This window comes from Heterodontus francisci, chromosome 14 (assembly GCF_036365525.1).
Source record: "Heterodontus francisci isolate sHetFra1 chromosome 14, sHetFra1.hap1, whole genome shotgun sequence".
In the NCBI taxonomy this organism is placed as follows: Eukaryota; Metazoa; Chordata; class Chondrichthyes; order Heterodontiformes; family Heterodontidae; genus Heterodontus; species Heterodontus francisci.
The window spans coordinates 57,637,296-57,663,113 of record NC_090384.1 but is presented as its reverse complement, the minus strand read 5'-3'; the positions used below and the strand labels follow the sequence as shown (position 1 = coordinate 57,663,113).

Below are 25,818 nucleotides of genomic sequence, written 5' to 3'. Positions count from 1 at the left end.
TTGAAGTTCTACACTATCCTCCTCACAGATCACAATGCTTCCAAGCTTCGTATCATCCGCAAACTGCGAAATTGTGCCCTGTACACCAAGGTCTAGGTCATTAATATGTATCAAGAAAAGCAAGGGTCCCAACACTGACCCCTGGGGAATTCCACTACAAACCTTCCTCCAGCCAGAAAAACATCCATTAACCATTACTCTTTGTTTCCTGTCACTCAGGAAAGGCTGCAATGCAAGACAAATATCTAATTTTAATCACGCAAAATGACCCACAGATGTGGGAATGTGTGGCATATTTTTAATTTTGTAATATTGTGAAGATAATTTGTAGGGATTGAATTAAGTCAGCCTGACCATAATCACAGTTCAGTGCTATCGGCTCACTGTGAAATAAAATGGTTTATCAACTCACAGCAGAAAGTGAAATCATCAACTTGCTTTACATCATGCCAACAGAAAAGAAAACCAAGGCGAGTTGTAAAACAGGCTGCTGATTCACCACTGCTGAAAACAGATTTCATCCAAGCCTGCCATTGGAGAGATTGAAGCAATAAAAGATCCAGATATCCAGCAAAAGTCTAAGGCCACACAATCTGCTCCTCTCGCTTTCTGCGTTCCGCACCACTCTGTTCCTCTCGCGTTCCGTGTTCCGCATGACTCTGTTCTTCTCGCATCTGTGTTCTGCACGACTGTTCCTCTCGTGTTCTGTGTTCTGCACGACTCTGTTCCTCTCACGTTCTGTGTTCTGCACGACTCTGTTCCTCTCGCGTTCTGTGTTCTGCACTACTCTGTTCCTCTTGTGCTGCGTTCTGCATGACTCTGATCCTTTTGTGTTGAGTTCCACGCTACTCTGTTCTTCTCGCATTCTGTGCATATTTTCTGGCTATAAAATATTTTCACTCATGTCAAAATCCTCTTACCCAAAGAAACCAATTAATCACAGTGCATGGAATCAATATATATACCATTTTGCAGATAAATAAATGCACAATTTTGACAACAACGTCTTACTCCAACATGATACAGTATTTCTCAGGAGAATAATTTAGGATGAACTATTTTACCAGAAAATAATTATCGAGTCAGTCAGTCAGTCAGTCACCCACTTTTTCCAGTTGCTGCTTCAGACCTACAGCTTGGAGGCGATCCTGATTAGACTGCTTCTTCAGAGGGAGCAACAATCATCTGCCTTTGACAGCCATGAAAACACAATCGTAATCGCATATGCACAAGAGGTGAGTGTGAAGACAGTGACAATGGTAATACTGCATGATCCAGAATGAATGGGGTAGGTCATCAAGAATATCAGTTCAAATCTGCAGGCTCCGACACAGTAAATTTTCTGGTCTTGTCAGTGCCATCAGAAATGAGGAACCAAGCAGTGGGAAAACAGTCATAATAGCCTGTTTGCTCAAGAGTGGCATTAGCAGAGATCTTTAAGCATATCTTCTGGTCTGCTCTTTTGGGAGAATCATTTGTGACATGGGGGAATTTAAACATTGTGAAATGGTGCGAAGAAATTTTAAAAACTGGAGTAGCTAATAATAAGAATCAGGATACTATAACAAGGTGAGCATACACAGGAAGTGAAGTTAAATGGGGTGACACTACGTAAGGATTGTCCATTTAATGTAAACCCATACCCTTCTGAATAAACTAAAACTATATACATTAGCATTGTCAGTTGTCTTTTGGATGTTGCTACCACCTTGATCAAGTAAACCTTAGAGCATTGAGGTGGTGTGCATCCTCTCATGACCTTTAGAATCGCACACTATTCTGATACATGATACACTGATGCAGCCACTCTTTAGTACAGGCGACTACAGAAATGATTGCTATAGTCTGATGGACAGTTTCACTTTCTCCTGTGGAGCTTCAACACACTTGGGTAGATTTTCGTCTTCACCATCCGAACTGTAATCGGACAGGGCAAATAGCATAACTTTTATAGAGTCCGCCTAATTTTCATTCCAGATTACCACTAGAGTAATAGAGTCGTACAGCATAGAAACAGGCCCTTCAGCCCACCGCGTCCATGCCGACCATAATGCCTATCTATACTAATCCCACCTGCCTGCATTAATTCCATATCCCTCTATGCCTTGCTCATTCAAGTACCTGTCCAGATACCTCTTAAATGTTGCTACTGTTCCTGCCTCCACCACCTCCTCAGGCAGCTCATTCCAGATACCCACTATTCTTTGTGTGAAAAATTTACCCCTTTGATCCCCTTTAAACCTCCTCCCTCTCACCTTAAATCAATGCTCTCTAGTTTTAGTCACCCCTACCATGGGAAACAGACTCTGGCTATCTACCCTATCTATGCCTCTCATCATTTTATATACCTCTATCATGTCCCCCCTCAGCCTCCTTCGCTCCAGGGAAAACAGACCCAGCCTATCCAATCTCTCTTTATAACTCAAGCCCTCCAAACCAGGCAACATCCTTGTGAATCTTTTCTGCACCCTCTCTAGCTTAATCACATCTTTCCTGTAGTGTGACGACCAGAACTGCACACAGTACTCCAAATGCGGCCTAACCAATGTTATGTACAACTGTAACATGACGTCGCAACTCTTGTACTCAATGCCTCTGCCAATGACGGCAAGCATGCCATATGCCTTCTTCACCACCCTGTCTACCTGTGTTGCCACTTTCAGGGAATTATGTACTTGCACCCCAAGGTCTCGCTGCTCAACAACACTCCCCAGGGCCCCGCCATTCACTGTATAACACTCTACTGTCTCTCACCTGCCTTGGTAAATAGAATTCTAGCACCTGACTTGGTATGTAAAAGACTGTTCACAGGATTCCATAGCTTCCTTATTTAAGATTCCTTTCCAATGTGTCCTTACAATGCATGAACTGTCTTCTATGGTAGAGTTTGCCCTCTTTCAGCTAAAGAATTAAGGATAGTCTTGGGCAGCATGTCACCTGGCACTGTCAAGCCATCTCAGCTGAGCCTTGATCAACATGGCCTTGCCCTGCCACGTAACCATGAGTCAGGATCTCAAAGTTGCAACTTTGCTGTGTCAGTTTGCTTATCATAGTGAAGGTTGAAGTTTTCAAAATCTTTAAATGGTGTGTTAATAAATGTCTATTGAATAGCTACTGAAAAGAGGTGCCATTGTTTTAAACATTCATCGTGAATCTGGATTTTCAATTCATGATGATCCCATACATTTTTCTTCCAATAACCAAAGTAGAGCAGATCTTCTTTGCTTGATGAAACATTTCTTCGAGATGTGCATCTGGTGATAGTATTCTGCCCAGGGAGGTAAACTGTTGGACTGAACCCAGCTGTGTTTCTTCAATGAACAATGTTGGTTATGCACTAGATATAGCCTCAATCTTCTTTGGACCTATGGATATTATAGTTTTTGGCTGCATGCGAAAAATGATTCATTTTGGGTTGAACGTTTAAAAGATTTACAGCACAGAAGGAGGCATTGTAAGTAGTTACAGTTGTGCTGGCTCTCTGAAAGAGCTATGCCGTTAGCCTTATTCCTCTGCTTTTTCCCATACCGTTTTTTAAATCTTATTTTTAAAATATTTATCCTTTCACATTTAAAAGTTATTGTGATTCCATTTTCACCACAGTATCTGGTAGGGCATGTCATGTCCTGTCAACCCTCTGTGTAAAAAAATTCTTCTAACCTCTCTATTTGCTCTTTTGGTGATGGAGTTAAATGTGTGACCTCAGCTTACTAATTCAACTACCAGAGGAAATAGTTTTACCTAATTTATCGTATCAAACTCCTCATAGTTTTGAACACCTCTATCAATTCCACTCTCTACCTTCTCCTTTTGGTGAAAAGAGCCTGTTTCTCTGGTCCCTCCTCCTAATTTAAGGATCTCATCCCTGTTATCATCTTGGCAAATTTCCTTTCCGCTCCCCATGGCCTTGAAATCCTATATAAAGTAGGGTGCCCAAGACTGGTATTTTAATTGCAGCCTAACCAATGGTTTGAATAGATTTAGTATTTCTTCTTTGATTTTTTGCATTTTATGGACCCTAGGATCCCATATTCATTTCTTATAATTTTATGAATTTGCTCTTTTGGCCAGACTCCCATCTTCCACCATCCAGAAACTTGAACTCATCCAAAAGTCTGCTGTTCATATCCTAACTCACAACAAATGCTGTTCCCCTATCACCCTTGTTCTCGCTGATCTACATTAGTTTCTGGTCTGGTAACACCTGATTTTAAAATTTTCAACACTTCCTGGTCTCGTCCTTCCCTATCTCAGTAACCTCTTCTATTCCTACAACCTTCGGTGATCTTTACACTCCTCGAATTCTGAGCATCTCAAATTTTAATCATTCCACTATTGGTAGCTGTGCCTTCAGCTGCCTGGCCCTAGGCTTTGGAATTTCTTCCCTAAGCCTCATTGCCTCCCTAGCTCTCTCTCCCTTCCTTTAAGACACTGATTAAAATCTCTTTGACCCAAACTTTTGGTCACTTGTGCTACTATTTCCTTCCATGGCTTGGTGTCAAATCTTGTTTGATAACACTCCTGTGAAGCGCCTTAGAATGTTTTACATGTTAAAGGTGCTATATAAATGCACGTTGTTGTTATCCTCCCAGTTTAAAAAACTTATGTATCAGAAACCCCAGTCTCTTCACTTCTCTACATTTAAAAAAAAAGTTTTACAATTAGTCTTCATAGCCTCTTTTTATTCTTCTTCTCAAAATGGATACCTCGCATTTCTCAGCATTAAGTTTCATAGAATTATCCTTCGGCCCAGTCTACTAACCTGCCAATGTTCTCCTGAAGGTGCTTTCAGTCTCTTCACAGTTAACCATGTCCCCTATTTTTGCACTGTTTGCAAATTTTGATACCATGTTTCCAAGTACAGGTTATATATATTGAGGGGAGCAACAATCTGCATGTGGGTCACAGTCATCTGCAAACAAATCTTCTGAAAAATGGGCTCTTTAATTTTGGCCTTTACTTGGTCTGCTTAAGTTGACCAGTTTTCTATCTATTCCAATTCGATATACACTTCCCCCGAGGTGTTTGGCATGGCTTCCTTCAGCATGGACAGAGATGATGAGGCCAAAGAAATGAGGAACAAAACATATCCTTGTTTGAATCCACTGCTGATGATAATCAGGCATCCCATTATACAACTACTAAATCACATCTATAAACCTGTCAGCCAAACTTGGCTCGCAGCCTTTTCAGTCCCAATCTGCTGTTGGTACCAAAGGCTGTGTCAGGTAGATGAAGACCACAGATAGGCCCTTCCTTTTCCTTTCACATTTCTCCTGAAATTAGCTTGCAATGAAAATGATGCCTAATATTTCTCTTGGAACAAAATCTGCACTGGATCCCAAGAAGAGCATTGTCTGAGACACTTGTGCTGGCAAAAGCCTTCCAACAATAAGCAGGAACAAGCTTTCACACTGGTTTCCACATTCAGAATAGTCTCTATTCGATTTATACTGTGTGGCAACAAATGTATCCTTCAATTCTGCAGGAACCTCTTTGTTATTGTTGGTTGATGACCTTGTGTACTTTGTTGAAAGTGATGGGTAGTTTCAGACAATTTGAGCTGGTCTGGAATTCTGACTCATAGACATATCACTGATTCATGAAGTCTACCGAGGAGCTTGCTGATGTCCCGGGACTTTGTGCGGCCTGTTTATCCATAGACCTGGCCAGATTGGTGAACTATCAGTTCTAAGTGTCCTATGTGAAATAAGTCCGGAATGTTTCAACCTAGTCCCTAGCATTGCAAGTTCACAACATTCTGGTCTAATACTGAATCAATCTTAGAAGCTTAATGGTATGCCGTGTCACACCAGTGGTGTAGGAAATGCTAATCTGATGTTGGGGCTGAGGTGGATTGTTGGGCTGTGTAGAGGGACTTTTACTCTGCACTTGATCTGGGAGTACTTTCAGCTGACATTGGGTAAAATGGCAAGCTCTCCTGCACTCACTTCACTCAACTTAAAATCCATTCAAAACTTTGAAATTTAAAAAAAAATACATTGTATACCTCATTTGCTCTGAAGCATCAGTGGTGGTAACATTTACATGTACATGCATTTATAAATAACAAGTTGCATATCTGAGCAGAAAAAGCATGCATAGAGATCTTTAATTAAAGATATTCATTGTTCTTTACCAGACCGGATGGTCACAGTTCCTTTCATCATAAGACACTCACCGAAAAAGTATGCACCATATTTTTATAGCAAAATATTTTTGTTGTCAATCAATGTGTAGGATTTTTTACTTAGACATTCAATAGAACAATAAAACGTCTCTTTTAATCTCCAAGAAAAGAAGGCTAGAATTATAATCTAATAAGAGGTCTTTCATGTGGAGGTTGGAAAGGACAACTATTAAGTAAATATGCATCTCAGCTTGTCCTGCCTTCAATAATGACTCAGCATTTTCAAAATGTCTCATTTCAGGTATTCTGTCTTATAACCAACGTCCAAAAGTACATTTTCAATGAGGAACCCATTTATCTCTATCACAACACAAGAAATGCCGGATTCACTCAGCAGGTCTGGCAGCATCTGTGGAAAGAGAAGCAGAGTTAATGTTTCGGGTCAAGTGACCCTTCTTCGGAACTGTTCCGAAGAAGGGTCACTGACCCGAAACGTTAACTCTGCTTCTCTTTCCACAGATGCTGCCAGACCTGCTGAGTGAATCCGGCATTTCTTGTTTTTGTTTCAGATTTCCAGTATCCGCAGTATTTTGCTTCCATTTATCTCTATGCTGGGCAAGGGTTTTGCTTAAGCTTCTCATATTCTAACTCAGCTAGTCCTTGTTGTTTCTTTTTGTTTGAGTGTGTAATGAGTGAAGCCCTCTTATCAAAGACAGACTTAAAAGGTGAATGATGCAGTGCAACATCTCTCTCTCTCTCTTACTGACACATAAATGCAAACCACAAATAAGATGGGTCTTATTATCCTGATACCACCCCTTAAAATAAAGAAAAAGAAGTACGTTTTACAAATTAGGTACAAGAGGAGAAGAACTCTGAAGAGTTTTGACTTTGGATAGTCGATTGCATTGCACAATTTTAGGATACCAAAGAAAGAGATACTAGATTAGAGACTGGCTACCCGAACTGAACCCTACTATGTAACAAAACATGTGTCAGGTTCGGGGGCGGGTGGTGTCGAAATTCTGAGTCCAGCATTTGGGCTCGAGTCGGGTCGGGCTGGACACTGCTTCCGGGAATTCATGGGATCAGGTTTACCCATGATTCCCCACAACTCCAGCTGCAGGAATAGCCTGCTGCCAGGACAGATGAAGGAGATTCGTGTCAGGTCAGGTGCGAAAAAATTAAAGGGCTCAGGGTCGGGTTGGGTTCGGGTTGGCTGTAATCGGGTCAGGTTTTAATTTTATACCCGAGCCAGGCTTTATACTAGATAAACTCTCCAATGGACCTAAAAGTGTTGCTGTCATAGTGATCATCAGACAATTTATTTAACAACTGCCAATTCTACAACTTTGTTTTGGCTGCCTACCCAACTGATTTTTGTTAACCACGTGTGGAACTTAAGAGGAAAATGTAACCCAAGCATACCGTCTTGTTCAGTTTTTGTCATTTCTTCAAGCTTCTTCTGTTTCAGTGTGTCCACCACGTCGGCTAAGCTTCCTTTGCGGCGCTCAGGTGTTCCAAAAGCTACACCAGTCATCATGTCGCTGCGTTCGCGGGCCCCTTCATCTGGCTTGTGTGGTGAGGTAGTTGCATTGCGGAAGGAGTATAGGGAACATACTTTGTTGTTGTCAGAATCCTATTAAAAAGACAGAAAAAGGACATATTGACAGTCACACTCAGCATTGAATCAGAATAGCCAAAGGATCTTCTATCAAGTTATTTTACAACATTTTATTTCCCCAATGCCCTATTTTCTTCATCCCCTTCCCTTGCCACTACCCTCAACTTGGAGGGCCAAATGGTTCACTGAAAGTATACCTCCAAAGACACCAACAGTGCCATTCTTTACTTGCTTACATAGTATTCAAAGGGGATCTAACAGGAAAGCTCTTGGAAACACATCAGTCCAGACATCAGTTGAGACTGGAATGCAACTCAGGTCTTTTAGTCTGGAGTCTAATCCTTATCATAGCTACCAAGTCAAGCAATGTGGTGTCTGGTTTGATTGGTTTTGTAACAAAACCAGTGCTGTTAGGTGAAGTAATAAATGCTTACCAATTAGACACCGGAGAAACATCAAATTGAACAGGCTGTCAATTATTATAATAAAGCTAAAAATTAGTATAGCATCAACAATCTGCAGTAGATTTCACGAGCCTATCTAATAAAATCTATCAATTATTACATTTACAAATGACATCAAAGGTATCTAGGGGCAGAACGTCATCACACGAGCAATGTCTTTCCACTTTTAATCCTTGAAACACCAACATTGGATTAAGCATTGCTGAAAATAGAGACATGCTGTAGAAGCTTTTTGTCTTGCGCTCATCAGGACAGACGCAAGAAGGTCAAATTTCAAAGGGATCAACAATTTATACTGCATGAGAAAAGGGTGTTGATTGGTTGGAAAGTCAACTCTGATTGGTTGAGGCGTTGCCATGAAGAATGCACCAGGGAACTGTTGTCCCCTATGCTTTGTTTAATTTTTAAAAAGGGTCAATGCCTGGACATATTCCATTTGCCTGCAGAAGACAGGTCCCTGCGTATGAATCTATGTAGCTTCTAGAAAGCATAAGTGAGCCACATTGCGAGCCCGACTGATCATCTTAAATTGGTTGTTAGTGTAATTCTTAGCACACTCGGGATTGTTCAGTAAGTGCTGTTCAATCGCGGAATCACATCTAATGTTAGACATTGTTCCCTGAGTTTTGCAAGTACGGGCTGGTTGAATATGAACTCCTGAAATTTTGCCATGAGGATCTGAAGGATGTCCAGCTTCAGAGTTCTAGATCTAACAATGGGCTGGAAATGCTGCAGTCAATGTGTCCTTCTGCCTCTCTACACATGTAATAAGTTTTAAAAATCTTCAAACAAATTGCATGCAAACTTAGCGTGGTGAACAGATCAATAACGCGGGCAAATTTATTGTTACTTCAAGCCACCTTATCACACAAATGCTGCTTGGGGGGAGGATTTCATCTCCAAATTGCTCCATTCATAATCACTCTGTAATGAAGGCTGGCTATGCTGAAAGCAAGATCTTTTTATAATGACATCATATGTAAATGTCAGTAACATTCTCAGGGGTATGCAATGCTGATGGTTTCATCCTTAAAACCTTCACAAGTGTCTTGTGGAACTTGAAATAAAATTAGTGTGATTCTCATTACCTTAATGCCATAAAAGTGTTGTGAAATTGGTACTGGGGCAGGGGATGTAAGAAGAAGCAATATTGGCAAGCAACAGGAACAAGCTTTTTCTGTGACAAGCTATAAGAAGATCTTCTTTTAGATAAAATATGAAGGGTGAATTTCTACAGTTCTGATATTTTGTCCGAAATTAACAACTTTTTCAGCATTGCCCCTCTTCCAACACCCCCCCCAACCCACCCACCGCCTTGCCAAAGTGAGAACCGAAACCTATACGTAGGTTTCTGCTGGTATACCGACACAAAGATTGAAGGCACAGTATTCTTTGACACTAAGACCAAGCCAAATGTTGCAACTTTCATGTGAGGTTAGGAGAAGTAACACAAGAAGTAGCAAGTGCCACCAAGTTCCACTGTATGAAGGGTGTTTTAAGAATGGCAGTGAGTTACAGAACAATTTAAAGTATTACAAAACAGACGGGACTAATACTCAAAATAAAATCCCTAACTATTGATTCTGGATATATTTTGTTGGTTGGTTGTTTTTTGAGGCCTATTGAGATAGGAACTATGCAGAACTTCATTGTACCCTGCAGGCACACTCCCTGAAGAGACCTGGCGATGGTGTTAGCAGAATGCATCTGTTCTCACTGTGTGTTTGCCTGCTGACATATGTAGAGCAGCCAGTTAACATAAAATTGTGCATTATAGCCAGGAGCTGGTTGAATAAACTGAGCCAATAAGAGACATGAGGGAGGAAATTGTAGCACTCTCGCCTCCGAGTCAGTAGGTTGTGGGTTCAAGTTCCTCTCCAGAGACTTAAGCAAAAAATCTAGGCTAACACTTCAGTGCAATACAAAGGGAGTGCTGCACTGCCAGAAGAGCCATCTTTCAGATGGTACATTAAACTGAGGCCCCATCTGCTCTCTCAGGTGAAAGTGAAAGATCGCATGACACTTTTCAAAAAGGAGCAGGGGGAGTTTTCCATGGTGTCCTGGCCAATATTGTTCATTCAACCAACATCACCAACCAACAAATTATCTGGTCATTGCCACATTTCTGTTTAAGGGAGCTTGTTGTGTGCAAATTGACTGCTGTGTTCCTACATTATAACATTCATTGGCTATAAAGTACTTCAAATATAAGAAAATAAGGAATAGGAGCAGGAATATGCTAAATGGCCCTTCGTAACTGCTCCACCATTCAGTAGGCTGGATATTGTTCTCATCCTGACGGCAGGTTTCGTGGCAGGTGGTGGGGGGGAACCAGAGAATCATGGCAGAATCGCCTGCCACGGAACCCGACAGCTGGAATCCCGGTTCCGATTCTCTCGAGGGTGGGATAGGCCAAGAATGACCTTCCCGCCCAGAGGCCCAAATAAGGGCCTCTTCCTGCACTGCTGGGATCTTACTAGCAGCGGGGGGACCTCCGCCGCAGGTGGAGGATGCCTTGGAAAGTGAGGCGCCATCTGGCGGGCTTGGGAGGGGTCCCTCCGTCGTGGGCAATTTGTGGCCCAGGAGGACTCCCACCGGGAACAAATGTACTCCCCGGGACACCCTCCCCCTGGACCAAACGCCCCCCCCCACTTGCTGGCGCCTTCAAGACTGGTACCAGCGACTCTACCTCACCTACCTGTTCTCCAGGGTTCCAGCACTAGGCCTGGATCCGAGGCCTCTGCAGTACCGGCAGTGGCCACGGCTCCCAGTGACGCTGCCGAAAATGCTGAGCTGCTGGGCTTGTGATTGGCCGGCAGCTTTTGGGGGCAGGATCCCGGTCCTGATTAAGTCTTTAAAGGGACGGGGATCCCGCCTCCTTAAAGGTTGACCGCAAAACACCGGAGGATTGCTCCAGGTGTGTGTCTGAAAAAATGCAGTGGCAGGGTTCCCCCCACCTTTGCAGCCTGGCACCGGGAACCCCGCCTCCTGCACAAAATCCAGTCCAATAAGTTCATGGTTGATTTTCTACCTCAATTCCACTTTCCCACACTATTCCCTTGGTATTGAAAATTTCATCGATTCCTCTCTTGAATATTACTTAGCAACTGAGTATCCATAGCTCTCTAGGATAAAGGGTTCCAAAAATTCACAACTCTCAGTGAAGATATTTCTCCTCCTCTCAATCCTAAATAGCTGACCCGTTATTCTGAGATTGTGATTCACAGTTCTAGATTCTCCAGCAAGGGGAAACATCCTCCCAGCATCTACCTTGAAAAGCCCCTTAAGAATTTTATACGTTTCAAATACATTACCTTCCATTCTTCTCAACTCCAAAGAATATAGGGCTAGTCTACTCAATCGCTCCTCATAGGGCAATCACCTCATCCCAGGAATCAGTCTAGTAAACCTATGCAGCACTCCCTCTAAGGCAAGTATCTCGTTCGTTAGGTAAGGAGACTAGAACTGGAAACAGTACTCCAGGTGTGGTCTCATCCTATATAATTCCAGTCAGATATCTTTACTCTTATACTCCAATCCCACATATCATTTGCTTTCCTAATTGCTTGCTGAAACTACATGTTAACTTTCTGTGTTTTGTGTATAAGTACACTCAGGTCCCTCTGAATACCAACATTTCCCAGTTTCTCACCATTTAAAAAATATTCTGCTTTTCTTTTTTCTTACCAAAGTGGATAACTTCACACTTTTCCGCACAATATTTTCCATCTGCCACATTTTTGCCCAATCACTTAACCTGTCTAAATCTTTTTGCAGCCCCCTTACCTCCTCGTCACAGCTTACTTTCCCAGCTAAGTTTGTATCATCAGCAAATTGGATGCGTTACACACAGTTCCCTCATCTAAGTCAAGAACATAGATTGTAAATAGCTGAGGCCCTAGCATTGATTCTTGCGGCACCCCACTAGTAACAGCCTGTCAATCCAAAAATGACCTGTTTATTCCTACTCTCTGTTTTCTGTCCGTTAACCAATTCTCAATCCATGTCAGTATATTACCCCCAATCCTATGTGCTCTAATTTTGCTCACTAACCTCTTGAGTAGGACATTCTTGAAAGCCTTCTGAAAATCTTTTTGAAATTACTTGTACCCCTTACATAAGAATTACCCTTTAATGTTTTATACAGTACAATCAAGACATCTTTGAAAACAAATGCTAAAACTTCATACTCAAAAGTCTGAAGTCAACCATTCATCTAAACAGAGAAGCTCATTTATTCTGCCGATCTTCACCATATTTGAAACAAACCTCATCCAATTACTGTGCAGCATAAATAGGGGAAATTTTAATCTTACTCCATTTGGTGATATAAACACAAAGACAATTGCAGCACAGTTTTCTTAGCTTTAATTGCACTTGCGATCTGCTAGCTCTTGCTCAATACAAACAAGTGCTTCTTAAACTCAAAGCAGTGCGCTCCCACATGTGTAATATTACTTAGTTAATTAGAAAGAGCTTATTTCTGCCCAGATTGGTGTGGGTTTCTCTTCTACTACTGAACAGTCCTATCATTTGCAACCACAGAGATGTTACATAGGCCCTCAAAGTACAAACAAGTACAGACATCTTGGGATAATTTCTAACCAGAGACACATCTTTTAATTACCTTTATTTTAAATATTTTAATTAAAGAGTATTAATTACATCATGAAGCATGATAGTTATTGCTCGGTTAGATGACTGTGATGCATTGACAAAATCTCTGGGGTTTGTGCCCCTCCACCAGCATAAACCTATATTTAGACCAGAATGCCATAAACCTAGATATTAGTTTGTGCTGCTGCTGGCTAACTTTTGCCAGATAAATCCTATTTCACATCTGTGTAGCATTTTGAGAATGGAGCACATGACAAGCAGATGCAATTCATACAGTTCAACTTCATACCATCGAGAATTTTGTGCCATTACATACCCAAAGCAAGTTGGCTACACTCAGCCTCAGCATGATTTTGTTCCAGGCAAAGCAAAAGATGTCACTGATGAACTACCTAATGCAAAAATGTTATTATGAAACAATACCATTGTTCCTTCCAAGCATTGCAGTGCCTAAAAATCATTTGTTGCAAGTGATCCAACATTAGTAGGTAGATACACAGATTCCACAAACACCTCAAATGTCCAGCCTCTTGTTGCTGGGCCTTTAAGAGCTTGAATTGACTTATAAAAAAACTGAACATTGAGAAGACCAATTAAAGAAAGGAGGAGAGGGGTAGGCTGTAAACCAAGACAGATAATCTTTATAAATATGCAGGAATGCAGTAAGCCTAAAGTGAATGCTGGCTGACTTGCTGCACGATTCATGTTACACATAGTGCACATCCTAGTCAGGAGATTCTTTCACCAGTGCACCCAAACGATATAGCCCCTCCCTCAGTCTCAGTATTGAGAAAACGAAGGTATTGTTTTCTCTAGTCAAGTGACGTGTGAGGCTTTTATTGCTGCTTTGCATTATGAAGCGAACACCAACAGGGAAAAAATATACTTGTATTTGTGTGCTCATAGTCAAGGACTGTTTTTCAAATCTATTGGCAGACAGTCAGAAAAGCAACCCACACCACCACACACATTCACAGACATGAGTTGTTAATCAACATGTATACCTGACTCATTGCCCCCGTAGAGAAGTACAGTTTACAAATAGGTTTGCCCAGTCAACAAGCCTTTGAAGAGACATATTACGCAATTACCAACTCCTATCATTATTTAATCTCTTGCGTAAAGCATGGAGTTGCAATATGAAGTACACATCCAAATAATAACATTCAGGGTACTCTTCAGTCACTGGTTAGAAGTCAACAGAAAGGAGTTTATCTGGGATTTAACTCAGAGAACTGCAGTTACATTCATTGTTATTTACAATAGGCGCCGTGACATCTTCAGTATTTAGAAATGCACGTAAGAGACCAGGCAGTTGAGACATTTTATCCAAGGAATGGCATCTTTGCAGTACAGCATCTCCAAATTCACTCTTAATACTCATATAGTCGTAATGGCCTCTGCCGTGACTGATGCCATGTTTTATCCAATGAATAGCATCTAGAAGTTCAGATGATTGACAACACACAGTCAATCATCAGAAAAATTACTCGCAAAGTTTCCCATAAGTAGCATGTAAAGTCAACAGAACAGAAGCCAATAACTCCGAGGGGGCAACCATCAAATGTTGCTGATTCCAACGTCACAATGTATATGTCTGCCCTCTGAGCTTTGCCACAATGAAGTGGTGTTAATCTCCAATGTCACAATGAGGACATCAACCCAATGATTACTGTCACAATAAAATTGCCTTGACTTCCAACGTTACTGGAAAGATTGTCCTAATACTTGTTGAACTGACTCATGATGGTAAAAATATAGGTAATTGCACAAAAAATTCATATGAAAATAAAACATTCCCAGATTTTGTAGGAACATCCATGACTTTCCTCTGTTCTAATTTTATACTGATATCTACTTTTTTGTACTACTATTAGCAAACAGTGGAAAATTCAACCTGCAGGGGTAAACTATATACATCCAAGTTAAGAGGTATTACATAGAAGTACAGAGAATATACAGCAAAGAAACAGGCTATTCAGGCCAACCACTCCATGCTGGTGTTCATGCTTCACTTGAGCCTCCTCCCATCCTTTCTCACCTAACTCTATAAGTACAACCCTCTATTCCCTTCTTCATCATATGCTTATCTAGCTTCCCTATAAATGCATCTATACTACTTGCTTCAGCTACTCCCTGTGGTATCAAGTTTCACGTTCTCTCATCACTCTCTGGGTAAAGACATTTCTTCTGAATTCCCTATTTGATTTCGTAATGACTATCATATCAATGGCCTCTGGTTTTTCTGTTCCCCACAAATGGAAACACTCTCTCTGTCTATTCTATCAAATCCTTTCATAATTTTAAAGACGTCTATTCGGTCACCCCTCAGTCTTCCCTTTTCAGGAGTAAAGAGACTCAGCATGTTCATCCTTTCCTGATACCTTGCCATTCTTGCATCATCCTTGCAAATCTTTTTTGCATCCTCTCCAATGTCTCTATATCCTTTATATAACATAGTGACTAGAACTATACATAGTACTCCAAGTGTGTCCTAACCAAGATCTAATACAAGGTTAGCATAACTCCTCTACTTTCCAATTCTATCCTTCTATAAATAAATCCTATATATATAAGCTGAATTATTCTGCATCATGAGCTGATGTCAGAATGTCTCAAATTAGCATTCATGATCAATAATTTCCAATACATTCTGTATGCACTCACTAGACAGTAATACATCATGAAATGAGGAAAAGTCATAAATTCCCATTGCTACAGTCTCTAGTGGAAGTTGCTGAAATAATGCTCTTTACATTTTAGAAGTGATCTCAAGTGTTTAACAATGCATTATCTTAGGTCAGCATTTTAAAACTCAGTCAATATTATGGCTGAAGAGAATACTCAGTCACAATGGAAATGGTTGGTACATTAGGAAAAATATTTTAACACCGGTGCCAGAACAATTGAAGCCATTATATGCTGTAATGTACCACTGGGCTATAACTACTTAACTGTATGCATGAAAGGTAATACAATCACCCATGTGTTGAAAGTACACTGCCAGGGGAAAAATTCCAATGTTGTTAGATCAAGGTATGCCAACTTAATCATTCCATTGTTCTAATAAAGAATAAAATGTTGAAATACTTAATTATATTTTAATGCTGGAAATGGCCTCTTAATTCATATTAAATCATATGTGAATTGCATGAGATAATCCTTGCTGGTGAAATAGAAATGGCTTTTCCATAATTACACATAGGACAGTATATATCACAAGTATTAACAATGGCAATTTTCTTACAGGGAAGGAAAGTTTAAGGGAAGAACTATCCACTCCAAATTTCCCCCCATTATCTATTATCAAAAGAATGAACTGCCTTTAAAAAAGAATTACTACCCCATTGTCAATCCCCGAATTTAGGTTCTCTATCCATCAGAGCCACTCTGTTGAGATCACTGATAGTGCGGAACCACCTGTGTCCCAGTTATTTCTCTCCAAAAATATACTTTATTCATAAAATTTGTAAAAATACATTACAAAACAATTTAAGTTGGACATTTTAAAAAGTGCAATAAAGATCAGTTTCTTTCAATACAGTACATGAGGTGCCTCACTACCTTACCATTACAGGTTATATTTACAATGTACATTACATTCCATGAAACATTCTCCGATGCACACAGCCTGAGGGACTTTATATGGTTTCCAGCCCCTCAATATATTATGGCAGGAGGGCCTTACACAGTGGCCTTTCCCCATTGAACTTTAGCAGTGGGTGCCCCAAGCTTTAATGCATCCCTCAGCACGTAATCCTGGACCTTGGAATGTGCCAGTCTGCAGCACTCGGTCGTGAACAATGCTTTATAGTTGTAAAAATATTTATGCACATTTCTATCTTTCTTTACAAAGGTGCACTTTGAATATAAAGCATTCCCTTTAAACTTTCCCTCTCTTTTCAATACTAACATTTTAGGTTAGAAGCTACCATTAGTGATATTAGCAGACAAACACTTAATAGATTCACATAACATTACTAGCAGGTGTTACCCTTCCATCTTAAATTGGTTAACACCTCCGCTAAAATAGCAGACAAAGGAATGTTATAAGCATTAGCCTGTTAGTATCAGCAACAGTAATTTCCAGGTATTTATGTTTTAAACACTGAGGATAATTGAGTTGCGTTATAACGATACAAGGAAGCTGCAGTTATACCAGAAGCAAAGTGATAGTGGAATTGTACATATTCTATTCCTGGCAATATTCTCCATATTTCATCCCTCCACCAGTGCCGTTTTTTCCTTCTCAAATGTTAACTGTATCGCGAGCCAGCACCGGTCAATTTGAGGCTCACAAAATGCCATCAGGCTGTTTTTTTGGCAGTTTCTCTCTGAATGTTTCTTCTGACAGTTAATTACCGCAAATTAATTTTTCATTTTGCTAAAAGTGGTGTTGGAATACATCAAATTTCTTTCGCAGATATGCAGGCCAGTGGCGTCTAGATCGCTTTCTGCTTCCAAGCTTCTGTCAATGTGTTTCTCTAACTGGCAACTAGTAGGTATGAAAATTACAGATTTTCTCTTTTTATGAGAAATCCAGGTGAAGAGCCAAAGCCCTGTACTGTAATCATCCAGACACTAGAGGGGGAACTAGGAGTTTACTGTTGGAACAAAGACAATGCCCTCACTGATCGTATTAATTGTAATGATCAAGGTATTTCTTTGCAAATAAATAATATGTTTATGAAGAAAGCATGAAGCTTTGTTGACAAAGATAATTCTGAAGTGTTAACAAGAGGTTCACGTGCAATTTAAAAACAATTAAGGATGAAATGGGACTAGTTGTGTTGCTCTTGTAGAGTCGGCATGGACATGACGGGCCAAATAGCCTACTTCTGTGCTGTAACTATTCTATGATTCTATGATTTCAGGAGGTACCAATATGACTAATTCCCATATGCAGGTTTCATTTAGTTGTAGGCCAGTGTATGGCTGGAATAAGTCATTACCAGTGTATCCTTTACATATATCTAAATCCATTTATGTAACAATACAACTCAACTGGTGACGTGGCTTAGGGATTGCTTCGTATAACTTAATTGAACGACCTTAATTCAGTCCTTTTGAGATAAAAGAAATGCTTTGAATGTTTCATGACAAGTTTTACTATCAGCAATTAAATACAAAAGAGTTTTGCTTTGGCATAATGAGCGAGAACAATTGCAAGGTACATTTGGCACACTGATACTGGAAATGATGCAGACTATAATAAGGCCAACAAAGCCCCAACTGATCCATTCATTCCCAAACAAAATACAACAAATGAATCAATCATTTTTCGACAGGCTGCAGAGACTCCATAATAATGGATGTGCTGATGTCTTCTGCACATGCTTACATCAACAACTGGCAAAATATAATTTCCCTGACGCAGATCATAAAATTAGAACATGGCAGAAGCATAAAAAGTCCCAACAGGGCAATAGTCATCATAGCAGAATTAATAATATCGAATAAAGAGAAAGATAGTGATAGACGAAGGCTGCAGGTGAGAGATTAGGAAAGGATTCATATGATTTACCCTCCAAAGTGGTGATGCCTTGCCCCTTGACAAATGAGCCATGATAAGAAACTCACCATCAGGGAAGAATTGATCAGTATTTGTAATGTGTAATGAAATCACAAATGTTGTCTTTTGAACAAATTTACAATATCATTACACATTGGGACAAGAGCAATTCTTCACCTCCCATTGGAAATTTGGGGTGCAATCTACATTGTGTTTTTTTTTTGTTTCTAATGTTGGTCTCCCTCTTTCCTCTCTGGCACTTCATTCTCCACATATAAGTGCAGTGCCTAAGGTTACAAAGTATAAGTAAGTCACTTAGTATATGAAATTCACAGGGACCCTGATTTGACGATGTCACTAAACTGCAAGTTCTGCTGTAGCCAAGAGTAAAAAAGCAATTATTTGCAATCTGACTTTTATTGTAGCCAACCAATTTCAAGATCTTGGCCCAAGGGTGCAATAATAAAATTATTACTGGATTCTTTGCATAGCTAACATGAAGAGGTCAAATAACAAGCACTAAATATGTTTTGATTAGATACGGACTTCCCTAATGCATCTCATATTGTTCGGAGTACACAATACATTCCACTCCCTCTGTGCAGTTAGATTTGAAAAACAGTTGAAAAATGCAGTTCCATTCCTGCCAAATCTCTCTTTTGGGAGAAATGTGATAAATTAAGAAGCTGCCACTTCTCCTGCAGAACATCCTAAATTTTTCAGTGAAACTGAGATTCACAACATAAAACTACATTACTCAAAATCTTACTGCAATTGAGATGGTGCCTTCTGTCAACGAACAGCAAATGAAAGGTGATTCAGTCCCAGCTTTAACACTGCTACATATAGCATAATGGACAGCCAGTTACAAGTTAACAACACAATCTTTAGATTTAGCTTTAGACACTAGAGTAAATCACAAGAGAAAATGCAAGTGCTTCATACACTTTATCTGAAGCCAAAGTTTGTTCCTGCCTTTAGCTTCCTCTCATCTATAACTTATTGAACACATATAAATTAATATAAGGAAAACTGATGGAAGTAAACTCCTATTACATGTGAAAACAAAATACTGTGGATGCTGGAAATCAAATAAGAACAGAAATTGCTGGAAATACTCAGTAGGGCTGGCAGCATCTGTCGAGAGAGAAACAGAGTTAACATTTCAGGTCAATGATCTTTCGTCATAACTAGAAAAGGGGGGCGGGGACGAGAACAAAAGGGACGGCCTTCCACCCTATCACAAACTTTCCAATTTGTTCTTCCCCCTGCACACCTCCCCCCGCCGCACCCCTCCCCCCACCCCACCTCCAGCCACCCCTTTCCTTGCCTCTGTAGTTGCTTAAAACCTGTTATATCTCTTTGTCCATTTCTGACAAAAAGTCATTGACCTGAAACGTTAACTCTGTTTCTCACCCCATAGATGCTGCCAGACCTACTGAGTATCTCCAACTTTTTCTGTTTTTATTCTTGTCACACGCAAGAGGTGTCTAAATCTCAGGTTTGTTCCTTTTGTAATCAACAATGGTACAGTCATTCCTGTCAGAGACAGCTTTGGTAAAATACCTGTGCCTGTTGTAACAAACAGGATCACCTTGTATGCAAAATTGAGAAATATCTGCCTTTTAGAAGCTGGGAATTGCTGGCTGCTGAAAGTGCATGAGTAAACAAGAAACCATGGAACAAGAAAGGAATATCAACCATGGTTCCCACTCCACCAGCCTCCTTATTCAACAGATCATCCATCCTCTGCCATTTCCACCACCTCCAGCGTGATGCCACCACCAAACACATCTTCTCCTCCCCTCCCCTTTCTGCATTCCGAAGGGACTGTGCCCTCCGTGACATCCTGGTTCACTGCTCAGTCACCCCCAACACCTCGCCCGTTTCCTACAGCACCTTTCCATGCAAGTGCAGGAAATGCAACACCTGCCCTTTTACGTCCTCCCTTCCCTCCTTCCAGGGCCCCAAACCCCCCCTCCAAGTGAAACAGCAATTTACTTGTACTTCTTTCAATTTAGTATACTGTATTTGCTGCTCGCAAAGTGGTCTCCTCTACACTGGGGAGACTAAATGCAGATTGGGTGACCGCTTAGTGGAATACCTCCATTCACTTCGCAAGTGCGACTCCGAGCTTCCTGTCGCTTGTCGTTTTAATTTTCCACCTTGCTCGCACACACTGACCTGTCCTTGGCTCAACACAGTGTTCCAATGAAGCGCAATGTAAACTCGAGGAACAGCACCTTATCTTTCAACTGGGCACTTTACTGCCTTCCAGACTCAACATAGAGTTCAATAATTTTAGATCATAACCTTTGCATCCTTTTTTTCCCCTTATCTCGTGTTTTTTTTTTGCTGGTTTGTTTTTCCCCCCACCCACTCCCCCTTGTTTATTTCTTAACCCCTTTACTTTGTGTTCAGATGGCTGCTAGCCTGTCATTCATACCTCATCCAGACACATCTTTTCTTTCTTTACTTGGCTTTGTACCATGAAACTTTTTGTCATTTAATGTCTCCTGACCTCCACCCTATCACAGAACTTCCCTTTTGTTCTTCTTCCCCTCTGCCCTCCACTTGCTCAAAACCTATTACATTTCTAAACTTTGCCAGTTCTGATGAAAGGTCATTGAACTGAAATGTTAATGCTGTTTTCCCCTTCACACATGCTGCCTGAGATGCTGAATATTTCTGGTATTTTCTGTTTTTGTTCTCACTCCTGATGGCTATCCAGCAAACCCTGCTGGAAAGTGGGTATGCAAGATGATCAAATCAGGATAGGATCGGGTTTGGCTGTGATATCCCCTTGGTTGAATGGTATGCAAACACTTGCTGTCAAGATTGATGCATGATCAACAGCCAGTGGACTGAGGTATTGGAGAGTGCCTGGCACCAATGAATCATACCCCAGCAAGTTCACCTTCAGGGAAGGTGATGAGAGGGAAAAAGTAAAAGAAAAAAATGACAAATCAAGAATTGACAACAATTTGGTTACAATAAATAAATGGATAAGTTTTGCAAGGCAAGGTTATGGAAGAGGGAATCAGAGAACTGGCCACAAAAACATCACATCTGACTTTCTAGTCATTAATTGGGAGTGCCACAAATAGGTAACGCAGACCTCTGTACGTGATTGTCAGATTCACACTCAGTTAGAATGAGACAGCACTGGAAGCAGAAGCTCACAAAATGTACCTTCGTGTAAAGGAAAACAAATGGCTTTTACAAACAATTCGAAATCACAGCAAGCAAATGGTGATTTAACACCTTTTATTCATAATCTCCTAAACTGATTTCAGAAAACTGTTTTCTATATGGTGCAGCTGTGCCCAAGGGATATAAGGATACGTGATGGGACTGCAGTACACAGATAGAGCTGAGCTGATAATAAAAGAGGGACAGAATGACAGATTTAACACAGGAGGTTAAAACAGGACACAACTTTTCATTGATTTTTCAGCTTTCTCCCTATTATTTTATAGAGAGTTTTTTTCCCATAATATATCAGGCTGATCTGGAGGATGCCAATGGCTTTGCTCCAGGTGTTTGTCTTCTCTCACATGGCAGAAACCAGACCACAGCATTCAACTAACTCCCTGCAGGTCTGTTAATTCACTTTCTATTCTTGAAGGAGACTTCAAAATAAAATTCATTTCTCATTAAAAACATCATTCTCATTCAAATGTTGCCTAAAGAAACCTAATCAACATTTTCCTTAATTTCAATTTCCAGAATGATGCCCCACTAGTTATTAGCCAACGCATCTTTAAGGTAAATTATTCACTTATTTTCTTCACACATAGTTTTCTTCTCTCTTCTCCTGAAAACTCCTGGGTAATGTTCCATCACCTCCAAAATCCTTCCATTACTTCACCCAAGTGGCTATTCTCTATGTGTGTACCAAGACAGTGAGTGATAGCAGGATGTCCCATCTTGGTGACATTATAGACAAAACAGATTCCAGCACAGAAATTACTGTAGGCTGATGAATACTTAATACATGTATGCCTTTCCTGTCAACATACAAGTTTTATTTACATAGCACCATTAATTTAGAAAAATACCTGAAGTTATTACACAGAGGAGAAAGAAAAGAGAATATAAGTTGACAAGGGAATCGACTCTTGGCCACCAAAGGAAAATTAAGAGATTTGATTAAAACCTTGGATGAAATGATCGATTTTGAGAAAGATTTTATTGCAGAGAAAAGTGGAGAAGTGAAGGTTTTTAGGGAGGAAGTTCCATCAACAAAGGCTATTCATCAGGTGAGGAAAGTGAGGCATTGGCTGCCCTAGAACCCTGCACAGACTTTCTGATGGAAAGTTACAGGTGTTTAATGTTATATATATTTAAATTTATTGCCTGCCCGATTTTCTTTCCCAAATTTCCCACAGCAATGTGTAGGAGGAGGTCCTGCTGGAACATTATCGGCCCCACTATTACATTCAAAACTAAATCCAATTTTAGGCATTGGATGGTCAAGGATTAGCTGCCAGTTTAATCCTTGCTAGCTGATCTGATTTTCTTTTCTCAACTGTGTGGGAGGACATCTCACCAGAAAGTTTCCAGACCTGCTATTAAATTAAACCCTGACTGAAGAGTAAATAAGGGTTACAGGCTGGTTGTGGGATCGAGGTAGAGCTGTGTATCACAGAATTCTATATGCAAATAATGTCACCATGCGCCAGAAAATCAATGAAGCCAAAGAAGGGCCACAGATGGCTCCATGGGCAGAGTCTGGAAATGGCAGTGCAGGGGCAGAAAGGGAAGCCATTGCTACAGATGCGCTGGCTGTGTTCAAATAGGTCGGAGTGAAATCACACAAGAAAACTGCATGGGTTGAACAAACAGACAGATGATGGAAGAGGATGGCATGGTCAACTGTATCAAATGTTATGGAGTAATTGAGGAGGGCAAGGAGGGATAACACCCATAAGCATAGGCACAGAAGGACATCATGCTGGTTTGGGTGGATATTAACTTACTTATATCAAAAGAGTTGATATCTGGGCTAAAATTGCAGACAAAGGAATGCATTGAGCAATTGTCCATTAAGATTGTCACACGGTAAATTGTAGATCACCTTCCACTTCCAATATCCATACGTGTGTACGTTCCAGCCAATGCTACTGGCTTGTGATTAGGGGATAATCTTTTCCCCCAACCTCAGAGAACTAATAGTAATTGTAGAGTCCCTACTGTGACTCCAGCTGAGGCCAGCTAACAGAGCACAGATCAGGGAGTGAACCTGGCACCCTTCTGCGCGAATGGCTTAGTAGCACATTTGCCAACTAAGTTACTGGAAAATCCCAAAAAATGTGTTTTTAATCTTATCACATTATTTCAATTATCATAATATTGCCCCAGTAGCTAATAGTAGTTGGATCTTAAATGTAAATCTCTTTGTTTTAAGGCTATTAGTTTTGTTAATCAAATATTTATCTCTCATATTCATCAACTCAAACAAAGATTTAGCTGGGAACACAATCCCTCTCGGGCAGAGTTACCCTATCCTGAATGCTGAAGTGGTTTGTTTTTGCAAACGGCTGCAATCAGAGAACATTTATATTAATCTGGCTCAGGCAGAGAAAAATGAAAATCAGAGACAAGAAAAGCCAGCCTTCAACTGCAAATAAGTCTAAACGCAAATCTGAGACAGAATATTGCATAAACTTATCAGGAGATATTAACACAGATTATAAAGGATATTGTATTTGAAGGATCTTAAGCTGCCATTGAAGATACAATACATTTATTGAGCTTTGTAATCATGATATCGAGTTGGGCTTTGTTTGAATTTGCAGAGGTGTTATTAAATGGATGGAAACTAGCTGCAAAGCTCTCTCAGAGACAGGTAAAGGACTCGAAGCAGTAGACAAATCAATTCTTTATCAATTTAAGTTCTTGATTTTGTTATGGTTGGGGAATAGTGAACTATAATATCAATAAAGGGGCAACAAGCTAAGCCAACTTTAAAAAAGGAGTTCTTCCAATTTCCTTTCTCCATCTAAACTGTAAATCTGTGGAATTCATCATAGATCCTTCTTACTACAACCAACTGGCTTTTAAAAACAGTTCAGGTTTCTCAATCAATAAAAAGTATAACACCAGAGACTCTTCAAAATAAAGCACTCCAAATGATATATAAATTCTCAGTAGCACAATCTTTGGGAGCTATATTAAATGTGCATCAAACGATCATGTTACAGAGTGGGTGCTTGATGTGGTTTCTCATGTTGTCACGACCATGGCCAGTTATTGTTGTATACCACATTATTGGAATATTTTGGGATGCAAAATCCTACTGCAATTTCCCCAGATCATTGTGATGTTGCTATCTGTCAGTGGGAGATCTCAAAGGCAGGAAGAGTTGATGAGTTGCAGGGGTAGAAAGACAGTATCAATGGATATTGTGAGCAGATGCTAAACAGAGGACAAGTTGGCCATAGATGTCAAAAGGGGAAATGGAGGTTGCATAGGGCAGATATTGAGTGGACTGATGCAGATGTGCTGGTGGAATGCTGAGGAAATACTGGAGGCCAGAGTTGAGCAAAGAATTGGCACTGTGTGGAGGATAGCTGAGATGCTAACACAATAGGATGAGCAAAAGGAAGGCAGAAAGCAGAGATAAGCTGCAAAAACTGGAGGGCACACCAATTAGAGATGAAGTGCTTCCTCAAAAGTAGAAAGTGAAATCTCACAAGAAGACATGGCCAATTGTAAAGATAAAAGAAATTCAGTAGATCGTTACAGGAGTTCATCAGGGTAGTATCCAAAGCCCAATCATCTTCAGCTCCTGCATCAATGACCTTCCCTCCATCATAGGGTCAGAAGTGGGGATGTTGGCTGATGATTGCACAGTGTTCAGTACCATTTGCCACCGCTCAGTTACTGAAGCAGTCTGTGCCTGCTTGCAGTAAGATCTGGACAACTTTCAGCTTGGGTTGATAAGTGGCAAATAACATTAGTGCCACGCAAGCGCCTGGAAATGACCATCTCCAACAAGATAAAATCTAACCATGCCCCTTGACGTTCAATGGCTATAACATCACTGAATCCCCCACTGTCAGCATGCTGGGGGTCACCATTGATCAGAAACTTAACTGAGCCAGCCATATAAATACTGTGGCTACAAGAGCAGGTTGGGAATTCTGTGGTGAGTAACTCACCACCTGACTCCCCAAAGCCTTTCCACCATCTACAAGGCACAAGTCAGGAGCGTGATGGAATACTCTCCACTTGCCTGGATGAGTGCAATTCCAACAACACTCAGGAAGCTCACCACCATGCAGGACATAGCAGTTCACTTGATCAGCATCCCATCCGCCACCTTCAACATTCACTTCCTCCACCACCAGCGCTCAGTGGCTGCAGAGTGCACCATCTGCAAGATTCACTGCAGAAACGTATCAAGGTTCCTTTGACAGCTCCTTCCAAACCCGCAACCTCTACCACCTAGAAGGACAAGGACAGG

At 40.6% G+C, this 25,818-nt stretch overlaps 1 protein-coding gene across 17 annotated transcripts in view; it reads right to left on the bottom strand.

Moving 5' to 3' along the window:
• sox6 (SRY-box transcription factor 6) overlaps positions 1-25,818 on the bottom strand; it is a 720,990-nt gene that overhangs the window by 374,368 nt on the left and 320,804 nt on the right. For all 17 annotated transcript variants that reach the window (XM_068046281.1, XM_068046293.1, XM_068046282.1 and 14 more), the window contains one exon: positions 7,559-7,769. In XM_068046281.1, the coding sequence (XP_067902382.1) occupies positions 7,559-7,769 (211 nt within the window). The remainder of the gene's footprint in view (positions 1-7,558; positions 7,770-25,818) is intronic.